The 22637-nt window shown below is 44.7% G+C and overlaps 1 protein-coding gene across 3 annotated transcripts in view; it reads right to left on the bottom strand.

The window, feature by feature from the left end:
• Positions 1–22637, bottom strand: part of EFNA3 (ephrin A3) — a 127443-nt gene that overhangs the window by 69120 nt on the left and 35686 nt on the right. The window contains exon 1 of one of the 3 annotated variants that reach the window (XM_033923437.1): positions 12013–12304. The exons of 1 other annotated variant lie outside the window; for it this stretch is intronic. In XM_033923437.1, the coding sequence (XP_033779328.1) occupies positions 12013–12122 (110 nt within the window). In that variant the 5' untranslated portion in view covers positions 12123–12304. Of the gene's footprint in view, positions 1–12012; positions 12305–22637 lie in introns of those variants that run through there. One more of the 3 variants, XM_033923434.1, reaches the window with a different exon arrangement.

The following is a 22637-nucleotide window of genomic DNA, read 5'->3' as shown; positions in this document are numbered from 1 at the left end:
GATCTCAAGGTGCAACAAGGTGGCGACTATACCCAGAGTGGGAGGCAAAGGCAGTGGACCAACTTGCATTAAGAAAAATAGAGGCAGTGGTTGGTCACTGTAGATGTCTAAAGATCAGCTAAGTTAGAAGCAGTCCAGAGACTGGTGGGCAAGTTGCACTAGATGTCAAGATCTACAAACCTACGCACAAAAAAACAGTGGGAGAACAGAATAGAGGCAGAAAAATGTGTTTCAATGGAAATAAAGTGCAAGTTCCAAGGATCAGAAAAGAGGGTTTCTAATGAAAAGGATAGTAGTTGTCTGGAATACCCTCCTGAAGGTAGAGAAATTCAAAACTCAGGAGACAAAACAAAAGAGAAAATTCCTAGAGGAACAAAGACTGGCTTGCAGCACTCTGTATTGCTGTATGGTGTGGCAGCTACATTTCTACAGACCACTGCACTTACAAGGAAGCATAGGAGGTCACCTGAATGAAGTACTAGTGACAACCCTAAGAGGCAATGGTACCACTCAAAGTGATTTAGGTGCAGGGATCCATATAGGTGAACAAAACCTTACTGGGCAGACTGGATGGGCCTTTGTAGCAAGCTAAAAGACTATCTGTTGTCATTTACTACGTATACAAGAAAAAGAAGGGCGCCTACACCGCTGTCATCACTAGCGGACCCATCAGAAGGGAGCCTACAGAGCCGCTCTCACCACTAGCGGACCCATCAGAAGGGCGCCTACAGAGCCACTCTCACCACTAGCGGACCCATCAGAAGGGTGCCTACAGAGCCGCTCTCACCACTAGCGGACCCATCAGAAGGGCGCCTACAGAGCCGCTTGAAAAGAAAACCGCTCTCACCACTAGCGGACCCATCAGAAGGGCGCCTACAGAGCCGCTCTCACCACTAGCGGACCCATCAGAAGGGCGCCTACAGAGCCGCTCTCACCACTAGCGGACCCATCAGAAGGGCGCCTACAGAGCCGCTCTCACCACTAGCGGACCCATCAGAAGGGCGCCTACAGAACCGCTCTCCCCACTAGAGGACCCATCAGAAGGGCGCCTACAGAGCCGCTCTCCCCACTAGCGGACTCATCAGAAGGGCGCCTACAGAGCCGCTCTCACCACTAGCGGACCCATCAGAAGGGCGCCTACAGAGCCGCTCTCACCACTAGCGGACCCATCAGAAGGGCGCCAGCTGTTTAACTGCAGGACTAGGTCTGAGGAATACTTTACTTGATTTTCTACGGCAGTGGTTCTCAAGTTGGTCTTGGAGTATTCTCTTGCCAGTCAGATTTTCAGGATCTCCACAATGAATATGCATGAGATTGATTTGCATATACTGCCTCCACTGTATAAACATTTCTCTTGCATATTCATTGGATATCCTGACTGGCAAGGGGGTACTCCAGGTCTGACTTGGGAAACACTGTTCTAAGGCCTGGATTAGTTTATTCATTTTTACATACTCTTACTATTTTTAAAAGTACTTTGGACTGAGATGGGCAGAATTAAAGTTCTACAAATGGTACAAAACAGCCCTCCTAGAGTGCTCGGCATTAGAGAATGACACGGGGACAGATTTTTCCCCATCCACACAGGAACTCATTTTCCCGTCCCCGCCCCATTCCTGCAAACTCTGTCCTGATCTGCACAAGCCTCAACACTTTAAAATCATAAGTGTTCGAGGCTTTTGTAGTTAAGGTCGAGCTTACAAGAATGGGGTAGGGACAGGGACAAAACTCACAGGGGAAATTGAGTTCCTGTGCGGACAAATTTGTCCCCGTGTCATTCTCTACTCTGCATACCTGTAGCTCTTGTCCTGTGTTTTCTTTACTGAATGTTTACTACAGGGAGAGAAGGCGAGATCCCAACATTTCAAGAATATTAAGGACTGAACATGTACACACAAATTTGCTGAAAACACTGCTTTAATCAGGGCACAAAAGGGCTTGGTTCTCGTGTTCTTAAAATTCGATCTTCACATTTTGACTTGCCGAAACTGCTTAACTCTCTAATTTATAATTACGGATTTGCTTCTGCGGGTGCCAAGTGTGTGCAGAGAAATCTGGGCACATGGGCAACAAAAGAAGTCTCGTGCAAATTTCTCTCTCGCATAGATGCGGCACGGGGGTCTAAAAATCTTCAGCTGTGTGGGTGTGAAGAAGTCATTGAATAGGATCCCCACGGGTTGTGATGATTTTCACGAGACCAATCTTCGAATCGTAGGCAGCACAATGGAAGGGGGGGGGGGGGGGCACCAGAGATTGGTTTGTCCCTGTGCTAGAGACACTCCCCTCTACCCGAGGTGTAAAAAGTTCCTGCATATACCACCTCATAGCAATCAAATTTTTCATGAAGGGCTGGGATTGTTAAGAGGTCAAGAGGATTCCCTTTCAAGAGCTCTTAGAAGGCTTCAACGTTTTTAAATTATAAGGAGAATAATAAATACAAGTCTAGAGAGCTCTTATCCTCTCGAGGGGCTGCTCTGATTCTGTGTAATACTCTTGTACCCCTTCAACTACCTCCCAGTTGACGAATGGCTTAGGAAGGAGGAAAAAAAAAGCAAAACAGCACACCATATGCTCACGTACATGCCAGTTCATACACATGCACACGACGCTGGCGGGGGGTGGTTATTTAGCCGTTTTGCTGTTCTGGTCAATGGAGCTGAAGACAAATGGAGCGTAATATTTTTAAATCCCATTTACTCTTCTCTTATCCGCTCCCTGGCCTCTCTTTTGTTCCCTTTCCTCACCGCACAATCACAAAACAGGGGCAGCAACTGAGGAGGTTTCAGCCTGAAATTTGGCTGCTGAAACAATTGGCGAGGCGAGGCATCTGAAGAGGCTTTTCAGCGACTGCAGCACAAACGCCGCTTCACACGGATCCTCACAATCTCTCTTCGAGATGTTCCGACAGTTTGGGTTTGTATGGCTGCCAGCTGGGGCAGCTGTGGTTATAAAAGTACCCCCCCCCCCCCCACCTACAGCAGAGGTGGACCCAGAACCAAAGGCACCTTTCACAAAGAGTTTGGCAGCTGAAGGGGAGACACGGGGGAGGGAAGAGGGGTGGCGAGACTTCAACCACAAAGCAACTACGGACCCTTCTAGAAAACAGACAGCTCATCACAGAGAGCCAGGATTGCATTTTCAGGGACTAAAAGGCATCTGGCTTCTTTAACACGGATCAGACATGCTTGCTGTACAGCGCTGCGTGCTGGTAGCGCTTTTGAAATAATACTTCATAGTAGTAGTAATAATCTCCAGCACGAATGATGGTTATTAAAACCACCACTTTCAAATGGCAAACAGCATCAAGCCTGTCGTTACTTTTGTCCATCGCTGAAGGGGAAAACAGTAATTCAGTGAGAAAAGCCATAATACCAGCATGACAAGACAGAACAGACTTTCCTGGGTAATAATATATTGAAGAGATTTTGTTGCGAGTCTGAGGCGGGGGGGGGGGGGGGGCTCCTTTCTGCTATTTTATTTATTCATGGCTCAGATGGCACAAATTGCATCATCTGATTGGTATGTATGTTATTAAATGCACTTATAACCTGCCCACTCCCTAAAAAGTGGAACAAAGTTAAATAACTACATAAGAGCAGTGTTCTTCAACCACCGGTCCATGGACCAGTGCAGGTCCACAGGGCCAGCACGTGCATCAGGCCCAAAACAGTGTTCTTGAACCGCCGGTCCACGGTGCGATCGATGCCAGCTCCCTCTTCCTCACTGATGCAGTGCACAAAGCCACGGGCAGCGGCTCCTACGGGCATCCTGCGCCTGCACCGGAAGCCTTCTCTCTGACGTTGCAACGTCAGATGAGGCACGGGACGTGCAAGGTGCAATTAGTACTATTTTGGGGGTGGAGATTGGGTAGAGATGGGCGGGGTCTGGCACACGACTTAGCCCCGTGTTCTTCAACCGCTGGTAAACAGAATAATTCTTTTATTTCTGCTGGTCCATAGGTGTAAAAAGGTTGAAAAACACTGCATAAGAACCTAAGAATAGCCACTGCTGAGTCAGACCAGTGGTCCATCGTGGCCAGCAGTCCGCTCACGTGGCGGCCCTCTGGTCTAAGACCAACGCCCTAACTGAGACTAGCCCTACAAGCGCACGTTCTTGTTCAGCAGGAAAGCCGATAACAATCTAAAATATTGCAGAAATAAATGAGCTTTCGTAAGTTTTCAGAAGCCCAAATAAGCAGCAAGTGGGCGCAGAATCTCATCGCCAAACAATTAAGACTTGAAATGGATACATTTTGCAGATGGAACAGCCAGAAGAGCCCCTGGTTGGATGATGCAAGGGCCGCTCTCACCAGGAAGGAGTAAACCTGGAGATAAAATAACCCCCCAAAAGAGAACTTACAGAGCCCACCATGAACTGAGGGGAGGGGGGGGAGCTTCAGAGCACTTTAAAGAATCAGAACGAGATTAAAAAAAAACAAAAAAAAAACAACCACCACCAAATTTTCAATGTAACTTTGTATTTTTGTAGTTTGTAACCTGCCCTGGATAAGGGCGGGATATAAATAAATAAGCCAAACCAAACCAAATGCAAACAATGCTTAGGGAACATAGCCACCAATTTTCCTTTTGTGGCTACACAGATAACCGTTAAGACAAAGAAGGGACCCCTCCAATGTGGATGAACTTGATTGTTTTAAAGACTGTGGATTACCTTCATCAGTAACATCAGACTCCACAGTTTTCTTTGTCTTGAACTTTCACCCTTCTGTGGATTCATAGGGGGGGGGGGGGGGTGTCAATTTTTGGGTTGCTTTTGTTTAAAGCTGCATCTCCTGCTTAGTCACTTCCGCCCTCAAGCATGGAAGTAAATTAGGGACCCATCATCTGAGCCCCATGCAGTTGGGAAGCATGAAGACAAGACCTGGGGAATTTGTTGGCTACAGAGTTGGTTACTAACCGTCTTCCTTCGTAAAATTAATTGCAAACCAGAGTCTCATATCCAGGCCCCATACAGAGAGATACACATAGTGAAAACACCCACACTCGATACAGAGGCGTGTTTTGGTGTAAATCAATTTTCTATACAACACACATACAGTCACAGACGGATGTACATGCAGAAACAGAGCCAAAACACACATTTGCAATCCCTCTAATGGGCTCCCACTGCGGGTGCCTTGATGAAGGGCAAGGCGCTAGACCAGTGGCGGGCAACCTGTGACCCACGACTGAATTTTGTGCAGCCTGCGAGATCATGGGAAATAATACATAGAAAGCATCATTAACCCGAGTTCTGGATGTTTTAAATACTGTACTTTGCAAATATTTCCAGAGCAGCTTGTTTCCAGCATTTTTAGTTAAATTTTCTACTTATTTATCACAGATCCATGGAGTTCTGTTCATTTCTGGTTCCGACACTATGTACATGTTGTGGCCTGCTAGGATGTGGGCCCTCTGTATATGAAGGTTGCCTTCCCTTGTTCTAGGCTCAAAGCGCGGCATTAGAGCTGGGGCTGGATGAGTCCTATAAATTTGCCCCTTTCTTCTTGATTTTCTGCCTCCAGAAAGGAGCAGCAGTGTCTGAGTGGGCGGGTACTGGGTCAGCAGAATGTAGCCCGGAGCTGAATGGGGGAAAAGATTCATAGGCTGCTCAGATAGAAAGGAAACCATGAAGAAAGGGGGGAAGAATGCATAGAAGGCCTCGCCAGAGAAGGTGGGAGACACATAAACAGTCGGATACAAGTAATTCAAGAATTTCCCTCTCCCCAAATCTATTTTATTGAATTCACAGACCTGGGAATTACCCAGAGAATATGAAAACACTCTAGCGCTGCAGACCACATAGGGTCCTTCCTCACATGGTCTCTAAGGTAGTCTGGTCTCATCGCTATTTCAGTATAAAACCAGAGACAATATAAGATATGTGTTACTACAACAGGAAGGGAGTTGGCTTTGATCTCCTTATCTATCTTCAGCTTCTATTTCTCCATTTCAGGGAACAGCAATCCACGCGGTAGGATTATATAAAGTTGGCATGTCTGTATATGATAAACCTGAGATTTATTAGATGTCTAGCTAGGATGTAACCCATCAGTGATTCCACTGTCCTCGGACCCCTCCTCCTCTCACCCATATCCATAGAAAACACGCAGCTGGTTCCCACAAGGCTTACAATGCAGGTGCAAACTTAACTGTTTGGCAGACAGATAAGAATGAGTCCTGACGATAGCCTGGATGCAGAGACCAGGCCTTGAACTGCATCAGTCCAGGAATGAAAACAGAAAAGGAGACAAAAAGAGCATCTCTTGTGTGACTTTCGTAAGATCTCCAAGGCATCCCTTCCATCACTGTCTGTCCTAACAGACCCTCAAAGTCTAATAATATCTGGAAGGGGTCATTTACTACACTATTTGTCCATCTGCAGAGATTAAATGTGGGGGTTTTTTAGCTTACCGGAATCCCACTGTTCCTCCAGTCTGATTATAGCTACAGCCTCCTCTGGGCCCATTACTCTCTCTTAAAGAGTGGCAATGGGGGAAGAGGTTTAAAAGGGAATGAGTACACTAGGGGACAATACACCTACATAAGCTAAAGACACTTTGTTGAAACAGGGGCAGAATCCGTTCAAAACTGAAGCCAAATTAGGAGACAGAAAACAAGATGGGAAAATGAAGGTGAACCTCTTGCGTCCACCCCCGCTGTAAGCTCTCGTGTTATTGTCTCCTGTGGCAGTAATGAGCTTTCTTGAAGTAAAACTCGGCCCAATGTCTGGTTTGATTAAACAGACTATTTCAGGTAAACTCTTGTCTTTTTACCCTCTTTCTCTGCTGCATTTGCAGCTCTCCGTCTTTTGACGCAGCTTGTTTCTGCACCTTGGCTGTCGCAAGCTATAAAAATTGTTCCAGAACGCAACAGAAACCTATCCGGGGAATTATAACCATAAAACAGAGGGGCCCCTCCTTGCTGTGAAACTCAGAGACGCCAACAATTGGATACCAAAATAAATTGCCACAGGACAGTACTGAATATGGGCTCTTCCTTCCCCCCCCCCCAACTTTTATGCACCAGAAGACAAAAAAATACATACAGTAGGAGCTGAACATCTCCAGACACTTGCCCAGTTAAGAATCTAGCAGACTCGAGACTAAGAAGCATGCAGGAGACCACAAATCCTTAAATTCCGCAAGGAACACACTGTGGCTTCCCAAACTGTAGGACAGGAACATCCCTGGGATTGTAGAATGTTTCTGAAGGAAGCGGTGAGGCTGCCTTCGATTTCTAAATGCGTTTCTCTCAGGACAGAATCTGGCCAGACAAAGCTCCTACTGGGGTTACTAAATTCGCGACGAGGGCCCCAAAATCAGTCACAATGACTCTATAGGAGATAAATCAGCATGCAGTGCCATTCCTTGGAGCAACGAACTGTATGGGAAGAGGCAGTGTCAATTGCTTTCAATGTTTAGTGTTCTCAATAAGCCCCTGCTGCCTGCGTGTACAGTATATATTTACCAGTTCACATTGTGTTCTTTTAATGCCTATTTTTCTGTGTTTTATGTTAATCTTTTTCCATTTTTTCTTTCATTTATTCAGTAAGGGTTTGTTTTTTTTTTTTTTGTTCGTTTCATTTTTCGGCAGCTGTCTGTTGTTCCTTAAGTCTATTGCTCTGGAGTCCATCGCTCCAAGTACTGGGTCTCCAACGTGTGCAAACAGATCTCATAAGCGTTCGCTGTGGTCACCTCAAGGACCAGCCATGCCATACCAGGACCTGTCTGGCAACTGCTAGGCTAGTCACATATGGCCTGGATCTTGTAACAGGGTGCCTCTGTAAGCAGCACTGTGGGGTTGTTTTGTTGTTGTTTTTTTATAAGTGAGGCTCCCAAATCTAGCCCCGACAGCATAAAAATGCTGATGTGCACATTTACATCTGCTGTGAAGCTGCTTTTAAATGTATCTGTGTCCTCACAACTCTGCCCCATGAACATTTTCCTCCAATGCAAGCGCCGGTGTGTAGTTTCCTACTACTGCATATATTTACATCAGTGTTTAAAAACAATTGAAAAATACTTTAGAAAAAGTTAATCCCTGAAGTGCATTGGTAGCCCAGCCTAAAGATCTATCAGCAGGTCATTTGGTGACAGTACTGGTTGGTTAACAAGTGTTTGCAAATGTAACCTTCCATAACCACAGACAGACATGTGAACACAGAACCCGGACTGTTGTTTCTATAACACTGCAAACCAAATGCAACGCTGTCCTGATGAGACAGTCTGTGCTCATAGGAGTTTACACACCTTCTCATCAAGACAATGCCCGCAAATACAGTCGCCCACCAGAAAACAGAAAAACGTTTGCACCTTCTAGACAACCACATGAGAATTCCACTGAAGAAAACCTCTTCGAAAAGCCCAATAACTTGCAGTGAGAGAGGAAACACTGTGTGAATCCCTCCTCCCAAAGTAGGGAACGCTGTCTGCAACGCAGACAGTACATGTCTTCTTGACTGCAAGGGGTGACAGAATGCAGTGGACGCTAATACCCTCTCAGTGCTCCAGACGCTTTAACCGACACCTAAGAGGGTGGAAGCTGTTTGCAAAATTACAATTTTTATCAGGTCTCATTGTAACATAGTAAATGGCGGCAGATAAAGACCTGAACGGTCCATCCAGTCTGCCCATTAGTTATCCCCATTAAAAATACAAGATTAAATTGACTTATCTCTTCTTTGATATTTCTGGGCCATAGACTAAAGTCCATCTGGTATTATCCTAGGTTCCAACTGCTGAAGTTGCCATCCAAGCTCACTCGGTCAGCCTATGACCCAGAAATATCAAAGAAGAGACAATTTAATCATGTATTTTTAATGGCTATAACTAATGGGCAGACTGGATGGACCGTTCAGGTCTTTATCTGCCGTCATTTACTATGTTACAATGAGAGCTGATTAAAAAAAAAAAAATTGTAATTTTGCAAACAGCTTCCACCTTCTTAGGTGTCGATTAAAGCGTCTGGAGCACTAAGAGGAAATTAGCGTCCACTGCATTCTGTCACCCCTTGCAGTCAAGAAGACATGTACTGGCTGGAGCTGGGGATTGCAGCGTTTCCTACTTGGGGGGGGGGGATTCACACAGTGTTTCCTCTCTCACTTCAAGTTATTGGGCTTTTCTCTCTCCTAGAATATTTTCCCAGCCCCCCTCCCCCCTAGCAGGAACAAAGGGGGTCTGTGAGGGGTGGGGAGGGGGAGGAAAGGAAGAGAACAGAGACTGCTTCCGATATCAAAAAGTAGATACAAAATGCCAATGCAAGCACAGGGCTTTCTGTCAAACACACCATACAATGGAGGGAGAGAGCATAGATTCCAGGACTCGCACAGTGACACACCCACACCTAGTTTCCAAGTTTATTTACATTTTAATATACCGATCATCATGTTTTCACATGTAAGCAAACTTGTATTTTCCTATTTTTCTGCAAATTGCACCCTAAAGCTCTTTGCAACAGTGGGCCATCCCAAATCATAAGGTAACGGTTTATTGGCCATGAAGTATTTAGAAGATTATAGTTTACCTGGACCATTTATCACACAGCTACATCAAATTTCAAGGCATGGTACAATAACCAACAAAATGTATAAAACAAGTATAGAAAAATTAAAGATAACCTTATTAAAGCCAATTTTAACCAGTTTAGAATGACATTTACCATACACACAGCAAAAATCCATTTGAGGCGAGGTCATTACGTTGTTTACAGAATTATTTTCTAAAGCAAGTATAAAACACAAAGGCCCCAGAAAGAAAATCTTGGCTCTGTCCCATCCTATCTTTCCAGGAATGATATTTCTTTACTCTATGTTGCACTATCACAAGATATGAATGTGTCCAGGGATGGGCAAACAGGGCAATTGCTCTGGGCCCCTATGTCATAGGAGGCCCTAACCCTGCCTGAAGTTGAAAGAGGACCAACCTACAAGCAAGTTGGGGGGAGGGGGCTCACTTGGGTCTGCCCTGGGTCCCATCATGTCTTTGCACTGGGTACATGTACACCAGAGCAGGAAGCCCCTGACACAGCAATCTGTGGGAACTCTAGGACATCATTCTGTCCACTCATTGGTAGATGTGTCAAGTCAGTCCTGCCATAAATATTAGTAAGACACACCTCACCCGTAAAACCCAACTGACAGCTGTTAGTCGCCCACACAGTCTGTTGACCCAGTGAGTTGCACATTCCATGGGTTGGTTTTACCACAGGAAGAATGATCATATGTGTGTATGCACAACTTCTCTTATTAAGTGGCATCCCTTTGGATATGGTCTACTTGGATTTAAGTACATTTTTTGATATGGTCAACCTGATAAATAAACTTAGAAGCCTGACAGTGGATCCAAGAATTTGACATTGGTTGAGTGGCGGTAACTGAAGATTATGGAATGCAATGAATGGGTCACTGAGATTATGTTCTAATTTTGGACCATTTAAAAAGCTTTCTATAAGTACGGAGATGTTGGTAGTTCTCTCATAAAGTCTAAATCTAAAATGAAGTTCTGACATTTTAAAATTACTTTTACTTATTGATTCTGTATTTGTATCTGTCATTTATTTTAGGTAGGTGAACTTGTAATCCGCCTAGTTGGTAGGCGGAATAAATTTTTAAAATAAAATAAAAACAAAAGGTGATTAGCAGAATGCCTCAGGGCTGATTTTGTTCCATATCTTTTTGACTGATCTTATCAGTGGGCTAGCACAAAGAGTTTGCCTTTCTGGAGTTATACTAGTACAGTAGATCTCCCACAGACAGATACCCACGTGGAAGATCTAAAACAGACAGGGAAAGAATTTAGAACATGTTAAGTGTTTATTTGATGTTCTGGAAAGAAGAGTCGCTGAGAATCATGAATTTGTAGTGCAATAGAGGACGACACTTGTCCAATCTTCTAGGGTTGGGCCAGAACAGAGTGACAGGGCCAGAGGAGACTAGAAACCTAAGACCTAGAGAAAAGGAATATGACAGACATTCAAATTCCCCCAAGGAAAGTCGAGCCTTTATTTTATTAAGAGAAAAGAACAAGAGGGCAGGTCTCCTTTCCTTATCAGGCCGCCTCTGTATGGCTAATCCTGCCAATTTTTTTAGTAACTTTTTTGTTTCAGAAATTTCATCTTAATAGTTAATAATGAAAATGTCTTAGTTACTTATGTATAATCTTAGTTTAACTGATCTATTTCTTTGTACGAATTCTATTTGTTGGCAAGAGAGAATGAAGGGACCCAAGGGTCTTTATCTGCCATCATTCAAGACTGTAGGGAAGGGGTGGGAGGGTTTGCACTTATTGGGAGTGACTATATGCTGCTCTGTTTGATCTTTGTGCGCCTTTTCTTAATAAACTTTGGAAAATTCAACCAAAGGAAGAAAGAAGGCAGAGTCCTGGAAAGATCAAATTAAAGAGGGGCCTGGGGGAAGGAGAAAGGGAGAGAGAAAAAGCTAAGTTAGCTTAAATACCCAGCCCAGATCAAGAATCCCTGTCCACACTGTGGTTAGGCTTAGCTGGTTTAAAGCCTCACAAATCTTCACATAAGCACAAGTTTGCATGCAATGACTCGAATGTCCTTTCAGCTTTAAATTCCTTTGTTTTCTGGAGTCCTGTTGGGCAAATTCAACCTGATCTGCGCGCAAAATCATCAGTGCAGCGCGCATAAGAGGAGCCGACTCTCCAAAGCGCAGGACGACGTTAACGCGTTCCAGATGTTCCCCCTCCCCCCCCCCGCAAAGGTGAACTGATTCCATGAGCTCAGCGGTACTAGGCTGATTTATGGCTCCCGAGTCTCTGCATTAATCAAACCTGAGGGGGGGGGACACAGATGTTAAAGCGCCCCCTCCCGCCGCCCAATGCGCTCCTCGCGAGCCCCATTCTTTCAAGGGAAACGAAGCCCAGACAAAAGACCCCCCTCCCCTTCCAGGAACGGGGGGTTCTTTGAATTCGAGGCGACCGTTGCGCTCCTCCCTCCCCCCTCCCTCTCCACAAACTTGCCCGGCTCGGGGCAGCGCGCGCGCACTTACTGGTGGTTGGAGCTGTTCCAGTGGACCGCGTGCCTGTTGCAGACGCCGCCGGGGAAGCGCGGCCCGAGCAGGGCGGCCAGGAGCAGGAGCAGGCGAGCGAGGGGAGCCATGGTGTGGCGGGCGGCGGCGGCTGCTTCTGCTGCTCAACTCCGCGGCGGCGGCTGCCCGTCCTCCGCCGCCGCCGCTCGTGCCAATGAGTGAGGAGCGTGGGGGAGGGGGGAGAGCGCGAGCTGGCTGCGGCTGCGCCTGCGCCCCTCCTCCTGCAGGGGAGGGCCCGGCCCCCTCGCGCTGCCTTTCTGCATGCAGGGCACGGCGGGCTCCTGCAAAATGCCCAAGCCCAGCCTCGGCTTGCACGCTCCTTTTTCGACTTCTCTCTGGAAACTTGGCTCCGAGCAGCTCCCGATTTCTTTTGTGGGGGGGGGGGGGGGAGAGTTGCATGGGTTTTGGTTTTTAATGTGTCTGTGCTATGTCCTCATTTGCATGCATGCTTTCCGAGGGGGGGGGGTGAGAGAGAGTTGCATGGGTTTTGGTTTTTAATGTGTCTGTGCTATGTCCTCATTTGCATGCATGCTTTCCGAGGGGGGGGTGAGAGAGAGTTGCATGGGTTTTGGTTTTTAATGTGTTGGCATTATGTTCTTTTAATTTGCATGCATACTTTCCGCAGGGGGGAGAGAGTTGCATGGGTTTTGGTTTTTAATGTGTCAGTACTATGTCCTCATTTGCATGCATGCTTTCTGCGGGGGGGGGTGGGGGTGTATGAGAGAGAGTTGCATGGGTTTTGGTTTTTAATGTGTCTGCGCTGTGTCCTTTTCATTTGCATGCATACTTTCCGCAGGGGGAAGAGAGTTGCATGGGTTTTGGTTTTTAATGTGTCTGTGCTATGTCCTCATTTGCATGCATGCTTTCCGAGGGGGGGGGGTGAGAGAGAGTTGCATGGGTTTTGGTTTTTAATGTGTCTGTGCTATGTCCTCATTTGCATGCATGCTTTCCGAGGGGGGGGTGAGAGAGAGTTGCATGGGTTTTGGTTTTTAATGTGTCTGTGCTATGTCCTCATTTGCATGCATGCTTTCCGAGGGGGGGGGGTGAGAGAGAGTTGCATGGGTTTTGGTTTTTAATGTGTCTGTGCTATGTCCTCATTTGCATGCATGCTTTCTGAGGGGGAGGGGGTGAGAGAGAGTTGCATGGGTTTTGGTTTTTAATGTGTTGGCATTATGTTCTTTTAATTTGCATGCATACTTTCCGCAGGGGGGAGAGAGTTGCATGGGTTTTGGTTTTTAATGTGTCAGTACTATGTCCTCATTTGCATGCATGCTTTCTGCGGGGGGGGTGGGGGTGTATGAGAGAGAGTTGCATGGGTTTTGGTTTTTAATGTGTCTGCGCTGTGTCCTTTTCATTTGCATGCATACTTTCCGCAGGGGGAAGAGAGTTGCATGGGTTTTGGTTTTTAATGTGTCTGTGCTATGTCCTCATTTGCATGCATGCTTTCCGAGGGGGGGGTGAGAGAGAGTTGCATGGGTTTTGGTTTTTAATGTGTCTGTGCTATGTCCTCATTTGCATGCATGCTTTCTGAGGGGGAGGGGGTGAGAGAGAGTTGCATGGGTTTTGGTTTTTAATGTGTTGGCATTATGTCCTTTTCATTTGCATGCATGCTTTCCACAGGGGGGGAGGAGAAAGAGTTGCATGTTTTTTAATGTGTCTACGCTATGTTCTTTTAATTTGCATGCATACTTTCCACAGGGGGGAGAGAGTTGCATGGGTTTTGGTTTTTAATGTGTCAGTACTATGTCCTCATTTGCATGCATGCTTTCCGCGGGGGGGGGGGTGTATGAGAGAGAGTTGCATGGGTTTTGGTTTTTAATGTGTCTGCGCTGTGTCCTTCTCATTTGCATGCATGCTTTCTGCGGAGGGGGGTGAGAGAGAATTGCATGGGTTTTGGTTTTTAATGTGTCTGTGCTGTGTCCTTTCATTTGCATGCATACTTTCCGCAGGGGGAAGAGAGTTGCATGGGTTTTGGTTTTTAATGTGTCTGTGCTGTGTCCTTTCATTTGCATGCATGCTTTCCACAGGGGGGAGAGAGAGAGTTGCATGGGTTTTGGTTTTTAATGTGTTGGCACTGTGTCCTTTTCATTTGCATGCATGCTTTCTGCGGAGGGGGGTGAGAGAGAGTTGCATGGGTTTTGGTTTTTAATGTGTCAGTGCTATGTCCTCATTTGCATGCATGCTTTCCACGGGGGGGGGGAGGGGTATGAGAGAGAGTTGCATGGTTTTTAATGTGTCTACGCTATGTTCTTTTCATTTGCATGCATACTTTCCGCAGGGGGGAGAGAGAGTTGCATGGGTTTTGGTTTTTAATGTGTCTGTGCTATGTCCTCATTTGCATGCATGCTTTCCGCAGGGGGGAGGAGAAAGAGTTGCATGGTTTTTAATGTGTCTACGCTATGTTCTTTTCATTTGCATGCATACTTTCCGCAGGGGGGAGAGAGAGTTGCATGGGTTTTGGTTTTTAATGTGTCTGTGCTGTGTCCTTCTCATTTGCATGCATGCTTTCACTGAAATCGAATCCCAATTTATTCCAGTAGCAAAATGCATCATAAAAATGTCAAGGAGGAGGTGTGGGATGTTGTACCCTGAAGAAATAATGGTAGTGAGGCTGGTCCAAAACGTCAACGTTTCGGAGGAAATGCAAATCAGTTTTGTTCCTTTATTGTCTTTAGATTTGATTTGTAGCCCCCTTTGCTCGCTTACCTTTGCGCATCTGGCTATCAGGTCCCCCCCTCCCCCTCGGGCAAGAACAGCTTTTACAGTACATAATTCTCCCTGGTGGCGGTCAGTGACAGCTAGAGGAGCTCACACCATCCAAGGTCGGCTCAGAGTGGGTGCAAGATGAAGAGCAACGACCCTGACCCAAACCTGCATGAAGCTGTCTTTCTTGAGCCCCGCGCCACGTGCAACAGCAGTGTTGGGGGCTACAGGCCACAGTTCGGCCTCTGCGTGCCTTCAGTAGCCTGGTCCTGGGTCTGGTGAGGATTTGGAAGTGCTATTTCTGCCCCTGCACAGAGGCAGCTTTAGTGAATGGGATTTTAAGCAGCTTTTGGATTGGCAAAACTTAAGTTATATGTGGGTGTATTTGTGAACCAGATATTTCTCAAGCTCTGAGTCATATTAGATGTGTGTTTATGTATACTGTATATGAGCAAGAGGAGAGGGGATATGAAATTGGGCATATTTTACTTTTTGGGGTTTTATCTCACTTTTCCATTAAGAAAGTAATTTTAGGAAGCTCACTCAGACCTTTATAGAACTGCATCTGCACAAACGCACCGATTTTCACACAGGTGTGCCCAGGGATAGAATTTGGGTGGGGGAGGATTGGCAAGGTCCTGGCATACTTTTCCTCATGTGAGCAACAAGTTCAAAAAAAACGGTTTGTTGGAGCAAGTTGCAAAAGGCAACAAATTTTCCAGATTTGCAAGCATTTTTGTGAGCAACACTCCTAGAGAATGTATGAGCAGTTGCTCACGTGCTCAGCTTAGAGGGAACATAGGCACTGGGGGTATAATTGCAATACACGCATGTTTTATTAAAATATTCAGGTGTGCATAAAGTACCCACATTTAAACATTGTTTGCAGAAGGCGTCACTATTTGTTTCTGGTTGCTGATTTTAGGTGTAGTAAGTGAGGTAGGTGGGGCCAGTGTAAACGCAAGGGAGACCGTGTTCTTTATACATAGCCCCTTGCTTCGTTGTTACTCAGGTATGGGGCAGGAGCACTTGGGAGAGTGTTGCACAGGGTGTGTTTCTGGCTTAGAACACTCCCACCTATTATGCTTTCAATGGGTCTCTATTTCTACTCAAAGCAAACTTAAAGGATTTTCATACTACAGGAAGAAACAAGAAACAAACAGATGAGGCAACTTGCACAAAGTGGTAGTTACAACCGGAAACAAAAGAGGGGGTAACATGCAAGGAGCAGGGTAGCTATGGGCTTAGGCCAGCCAGTACATAGATGGTGGGGGTGCTCAAGAAGTCCTGAGATGCAAGCGAGAATATATTAACAAAAATTTTGAGGCAGTCGGAAACAATCCCCATCACATTGTCTAGCACAACATACACCTTGATAGCTTCAGGGGTTTTCGCCTGGGGAGGCAGGAGAGGGCAGCTGGAGCACAGGCGAGTGAAGGAAATCGCTCGCGGTGTGCTCCGCCCGCCTCTTCCTGCACTAAAGTCAGGCTCCACCAATAAGGAGCTGCTTTGACATGCAGCTCCTGATTGGTGAAGCCCGACTTTAACACAGGAAGTCCCGGTTGGAGAATACCGTGAATGACTGGGACCGTGAACCACAAACTGTGAATCCCCGGGGGAACACTATATTTTATTTAGAAATTTGTATACAAGATATCTATTGCAGGACCAAAGTATATGAAATAAACCATCTGGCAATGAATGGCACCTAGGACAGCTGGTATGAGAAGCAAATCTTGCAATATATGCCCTATAGGAGGAGATGTAAAGTTCTAACAGGAATTTGTAATGCTGTTCTTGCAGAACCACAGAGTGAGTCAAGCTCAGGAGATGTTTCATAAGAATACGCAAGCCATCACCAGTTAGCTGCTCAGAAGAAGCAAGGTCCTGATTCTACACCACCACCACAGCATCATAGTCCCAGGGAACACTGACTATATCTACGCCAACCACTAGTGGGGTAGCAGCAGAAGGGGGCCCACCAACATACAGTACACGAATGGTGCAATGGGAGAGGCAGGAGGCAAACCAGGAGAGGCCAGATTCATTGAATCCAAGCGAGGACAGCGTATCAAGGAGTAAGCAGTGATTAACAGTATCAAAGGCAGCAGACAGGCCAAAAAGGATGAGGATTGAGAAAAGGCCCTTAGATGTGGCCATGAACAAGCCACTGCAGACTTTGGTGAGGGCAGTCTCTGTGGAGTGTTGGGAGCGAAAGCCAGATTGTAGAGGATCAAGAATCAGTTGAGTTGAAAGGCAGCAAAAGAGAATAGCACGCTCGAGTAGGTTGGATAGGAACGAAAGAAGGGAGACAGGATGATAGTTGGACGGGCAGGTAGGGTCAAACGAGGGTTTTTTGAGAAGTGGCATAACCACCACATGTTTGAAGGCAACGGACAGTTGCAATGGAAATGAATGTGAGATGGGATCAAGTAGAGGGGTGGGAATGGGGTCTGAGCCTCGAGGTATGTATTGGCAGAAGTTGTGCAGTTTCTTCCTCTGTGATTTCAGAAAAGAACCAAAATGATAAAGGGGATGAGGAAAGGTTCTTCAGCTTGAGTCCTACTGTGATTTCCTACCTCATCCTTATGGTTTACTGTTTTAATAAATATATTTTTAACATTTATTTACTCTTTCTCCTGGTGTCATCCTGATGCTGTGTGTTTTTATCCATCTTTTTTTTTTTTTTTTTTGCCCCCTTGATATTTGATCAGACTCAGTGAAAAATGTCCCAGTTCTGACTTTTTTAATATTCCCCTCTTTTACTAAACCTTGTTAGCGGTTATTAGCGAAGGGAGCTACGCTGAATGCTCCTGATGTTCATAGAGTTTCTATGAGTGTTGGGAGTGGCGCAGAGCGTTCAGCGTGGCTCCCTGTGCTAATAACTGCTATCAAGGTTTAGTAAAAGGGGAGGATTGTGATTTAGACTTTTTGGTGAATAAAACGTCCATCTGGCATTTTGGGCCTGATTTTATAAAAAGCACCTGGTGTTAAGCGCCTAGATTGGTGTGCCTAGCTTAATTTTTTAATTGGTTCGATTGGTGCTATTAATTGAACAGTGCCATGAAAAAACGATTAAGAAAATTCATTTTCGGTTAGACGCCTAATTCGGTAGGTATCATGCAGGCATTTACACCAGGGCGCCTACCTGAAAAGTGTGGGTGTAGTTAGAGGCAGAGTTTGGGCATTGAATGCGTTAGGTGTCGTATTTTAGACCAAGAAAACCCTGACTTAACATACTGGCACCTAATTTGGTAAATGATGATAGATACCCTACTACCTACTACACCCTACTACCGGCAGCTACATTGGCTGCCGATGAAGGCACGCGTAAAGTTCAAATTTGCCTGTTTCTGCTTTAAAGCATTATACGGACTTGCCCCCAAATACATTACTGACCTTTTCTCCTTCTCAACCAACAGACACAAGAGAAGTTCACATTCCAACTTCGTTTCCCCCCCAGTGAGAGGTTGCAAACTGAAAAAACACCATGAATTCCTTCTCTCACACCAAGCAGCATCATGGGGTAAAGACCTAGAACAATTACTTTCGCCCTCTACTTATGAGGAATTTAGGAAACCTGTTCCTAAAACATCTTGACAACTGATCCACTTATCTCTTTCCTCTCAATAGCGACCTACTGTCCTTTTGATCACTTTTCTCCTCAACAATGAATTTCTTGTCTAATTACTTCTCTTTCCTCTTCCCCTCTTGAAGTCAGTCAATTTGTACCTTTGCTTAATCTTTTGTAAACCGCATAGAACTTCACGGTATTGCGGTATATAAGCTGTTATTATTATTATTATTATTATTATAAAGACCCGAATGGTCCATCCAGTCTGCCCAACCTTACCTTCTCTTTAAATTAGTGATTTAATTAACACTTTCCTTTTTCTTAGCTATTTCTGGGCCAGAACCCATCTACTGAACTTTGGAAGGTACTACCATCACCCACTCCGAGGTAGGCATTGCTAGGCACGATTCTATAAATGGGGTCTAGCTTTGAATGAAATGTAGTAGTAGGTGCCATTTTCACTGGCACATACCTATTTAGGCTAGACAATGACACAGGGACAAATTTTTCCCTGTCCCCACGGGAGCTCATTTTCCCGTCCCCGCAAGTTTTTTTTTCTGTCCCTGCCCCATTCCCGCAAGCTCCGTCCTCATCTGCATAAGCCTCAAACATTTTAAAATCATAAGTGTTCGAGGCTTGTGTGGTTAAGGCAGAGCTTACAGGAATGGGACAGGGACAGTGACAAAACTCGCGGGGACGGTTATCAGAGGCTGAAACTTTTCACACTATTTATTCAATTTTCTATACTGTTCTCCCAAGTAGAGAATGACACGAGGACATATTTTGCCCCAACCCTGCAGGAACTCATGTTCCCGTCCCATCGAGTTCTTTTCCTATCCCTGCCCCATTCCCATAAGCTCCATCCTCATCTGCACAAGCCTCAAACACTTTAAAATCATGTGTTTGAGGCTTGTGCGGTTAAGGCAGAGCTTACAGGAAAGGGACAGGGGGACGCGGACAAATTTGTCCCTGTGTCATTCTCTAATTTAGGTGCCATTTATAGAATCAGGCCCTTTGTGCCTCTTGAGACGTTTTTCTCATTTTAAAATCCGTTTGTGTCTAGTTCACTCTGTTTTTGCTAGTCTGGTTGCTTCGTAGTGTCTGTCCTCTCCTGCCATCTTGATACCTGCTTATGTGACTATTGTAATTATTTATATTCTACTTCCAAAATACACCAAGTAAAAAGATTACAGAACACTTCAGCCTAGTTATTAAAGAATAAAATCTCTACTTTTAACTGAATTATATTGCCTTCCAGTTGAGCAGCATATTTCTTTCAACTGTTTTGACTGGTATTTAATGCTATGTGATCAGAAGGTTCATCACATTTATCGGATTTATTGAAAAACTGTAATTCAATTAGGATTCTCAGGTCACCCTCATAGAACCTTTTGGAAGCAAGGCTAAATTACCATCTTTTGTAAAAGGTTCTTTTGAAATACAAGGGCTTAAACGGGGGACCGAGTTGCCCTTAAAACTCAGTCAACCCCATTGTCATGATAGATTTTAAAATGCTTGAAAGCTTAGATTTTAGTGCTTCGTTGAGATGAATTATGTTCACTGAGTTTTGGTTGAATAGGTTCTGAAATGTATGGCATATTTTTTTAAATTGTAATCCACTTCAAGCTTTTGGAGAGACAAAATATAAAGTGATGTAAAATTTTACTCTGTATTATGGGGATGGGTGATTTCTGTAGGGGGTAGGAAAGGGGTTGGGATGGACTGCACTTTATTATCAGGATTTTATTATACCCTGCATTGTATGAGATTTGTTGAAAATGTTAGGTTATATGTCTTTGAATTAAATAAAATGCAGTTAATTCTATAACGCAATAAACAAAATTTGGTTCATTGCGGATTCACAGTAAGATATAACAGTCATTTTTGGGATGTCACAAATTGTAAAACATTTGTGCTTCTCCCGACACTCATAGCCTTATGGGATAAAGACCTAGATCAACTGCTTTCGCCCACTACCTACGAGGAATTTAGGAAGTGCCTAAAAACACACCTGTTCCTGAAATACTTAAACAACTGACCTGCTCTTCTCTCTCTCCTCAATAACGGTCCTCCTGACCTCTTACCCTTTTCCTCTCTGCCCTCTTAAGTCCGCATAGAACTTCATGGTTCTGTGATATATATAAACTGCTACTGTTATCATATCGTAATTTTCGCTGTACTTTCAGAATTGCACATTGAACTCTTGGTTCTATGATATATATAAATTGTTATTATCGTAATTTTCGCTGTACTTTTTGAATTGCACGGCCTTCTCCTAGCAGGCCCACTTGGAAATCTTCCAATCTGTATTCTTTATACTCTCGCTCAGCAAATTGTATATCTATAATTTTGCTTCCTAAATGTTTCTGCACTCTGTATTTCCTCTGACTATCTGCACATTGTAACTCGCTGAATGTCCAGCTTTCTTGATTGTAAACCGCCTAGAAGTCGCAAGATTGTGGCGGTATAGAAGAATAAAGTTGTTATTATTATTATTATTATAGAGTTCCTTGGAGCAGCGTGAAGCATTCAGCGCACCTGCCTGCGGTTTTGTAAAAGGAGGGGGTTAGTTTCTTATTAGGGATTAATTGGGCTTGTTATTCAATCCAGAGAGCCGCTTATCTTGATGGCTGCTGTTTACAGAATTTGCCCCTAATTGTCTACAAATGTAAAGAATAAAAGTTTTTCATATTTTGCAGAATATCTTATAGATTGGTTTAAAAACATCAACGTATTATTCCACAGCAGAACATATGGCGTAGTTTAATTGTTGGACTGAGCGGGTTTCTTTTCCACCAATTTGGGCAAAGTTTTTTCATTGTGACTTCAGTATACTGAACTACAAGACTTTCTGACCCCTGATTCAGAGACGCCGAAACACGGCCTGTGTCGAGTCCCTCATTAAAGCAGAATTGCCCACAACTTGAAGCCCCTTTATGCTTTTTTGTGATCCTTTGTGGTTCGTACTCTGAATCCCTCTGCTTTCTAAGCAAGATAAATTATACACAGAAGGCCTTTCTATCAGGTGTCACATATGACAGGGTTCCCCAATAAAATTCTATGAACTACAGTACGCATCTTAAAATTAATATGCGCCTCCATCTCAACCAATCTGGTTTGAAGAAGAGAGGAGTTACACAGTTGTGGTTGCTGCATTTTTACAAGAACTGGAGACGCTTTAATATATGAAAAGCCTGAAATGATCATATGAACAATATATTCTAATACATTTTACACTGCAGAGTTTCTAGATGTTTCAAACGTGAAAGATCTATTCTGAATGGTTCAATTATTGGCCAATAACTTTTCAGGGCTCCTTTTACTAAGGTGCGCCAGCGTTTTGAGCGCGCGCTACCCAAAAAACTACCGCCTGCTCAAGAGGAGGTGGTAGCGGCTAGCGTGCGCTATTCCGCGCGTTATGGTCCTAACGCACCTTTGTATCTTTGTTTTATCAACATTTAGGGTCCTAAGAACCCATTTTCTACCTAATGTGTTAATTCCTTAACGCATTAAGGCCCTAACACTGCTTGATGAATTCTCTCTTAGTTTCCATAAATATTTCATGGCCTACTTTTCCATTATAGTGCCATAATCTTGAACAGAATTAGTAGCTAGTTTGGTAGTTCTGGTATAAGTAGGCATATCATCTAAATATGTCTACAATTTAACATTGGGGCACTCGGAGAAATTGAAAGGGGACATGTTTAGAACAAACACTAGGTAGTTCTTTTTCACCCAGAGGGTGGTGGATACATGGAATGCTGTGGTAGGCAGGAGCACGTTACAGGGCTTCAAAGAAGGTTTGGATAGGTTCCTAGAGGACAAAGGGATTGAGGGGTACAGATAGGAGTAGAGGTAGGTTATAGAGATAGTCAGGGACCACTGCTCAGGCAATAGGCCTTATGGGCCGCCGCGGGAGCGGACCGCTGGACGAGATGGACCTCTGGTCTGCCTCAGCAGAGGCAACTTCTTATGTTCTTAATACTATTCCTAAGGTACTCGTAAGAATGTGAAATGAAATTAATGAGACAAGAAACCTCTATGGGACTTGCAATTTAAAGATCATGACTGAGATTTCACCTTGAAATTTAACCCTAAAACTTCTTTAAAAAAACAAACAAACAACCCTTTGAAGCAACTTTTAGACTATTACTTGAGAGACCTACTAGAGAATGACACAGTGACAAAATTCATCACCGTTCCCGTCCCCACGGATAACCGCAGGAAACCATCTTCATGTCATTCTTTAAGGAGAGAGGGAAGAATCAGAGTATAATTGGGCACAACCACTGACCCACAAGCTATGCTT

Source organism: Geotrypetes seraphini, chromosome 16 (assembly GCF_902459505.1).
Source record: "Geotrypetes seraphini chromosome 16, aGeoSer1.1, whole genome shotgun sequence".
NCBI classification, from domain to species: Eukaryota; Metazoa; Chordata; class Amphibia; order Gymnophiona; family Dermophiidae; genus Geotrypetes; species Geotrypetes seraphini.
The sequence above is the reverse complement of the archived record's forward strand: the minus strand, read 5'-3'. Positions and strand labels throughout refer to the sequence as shown.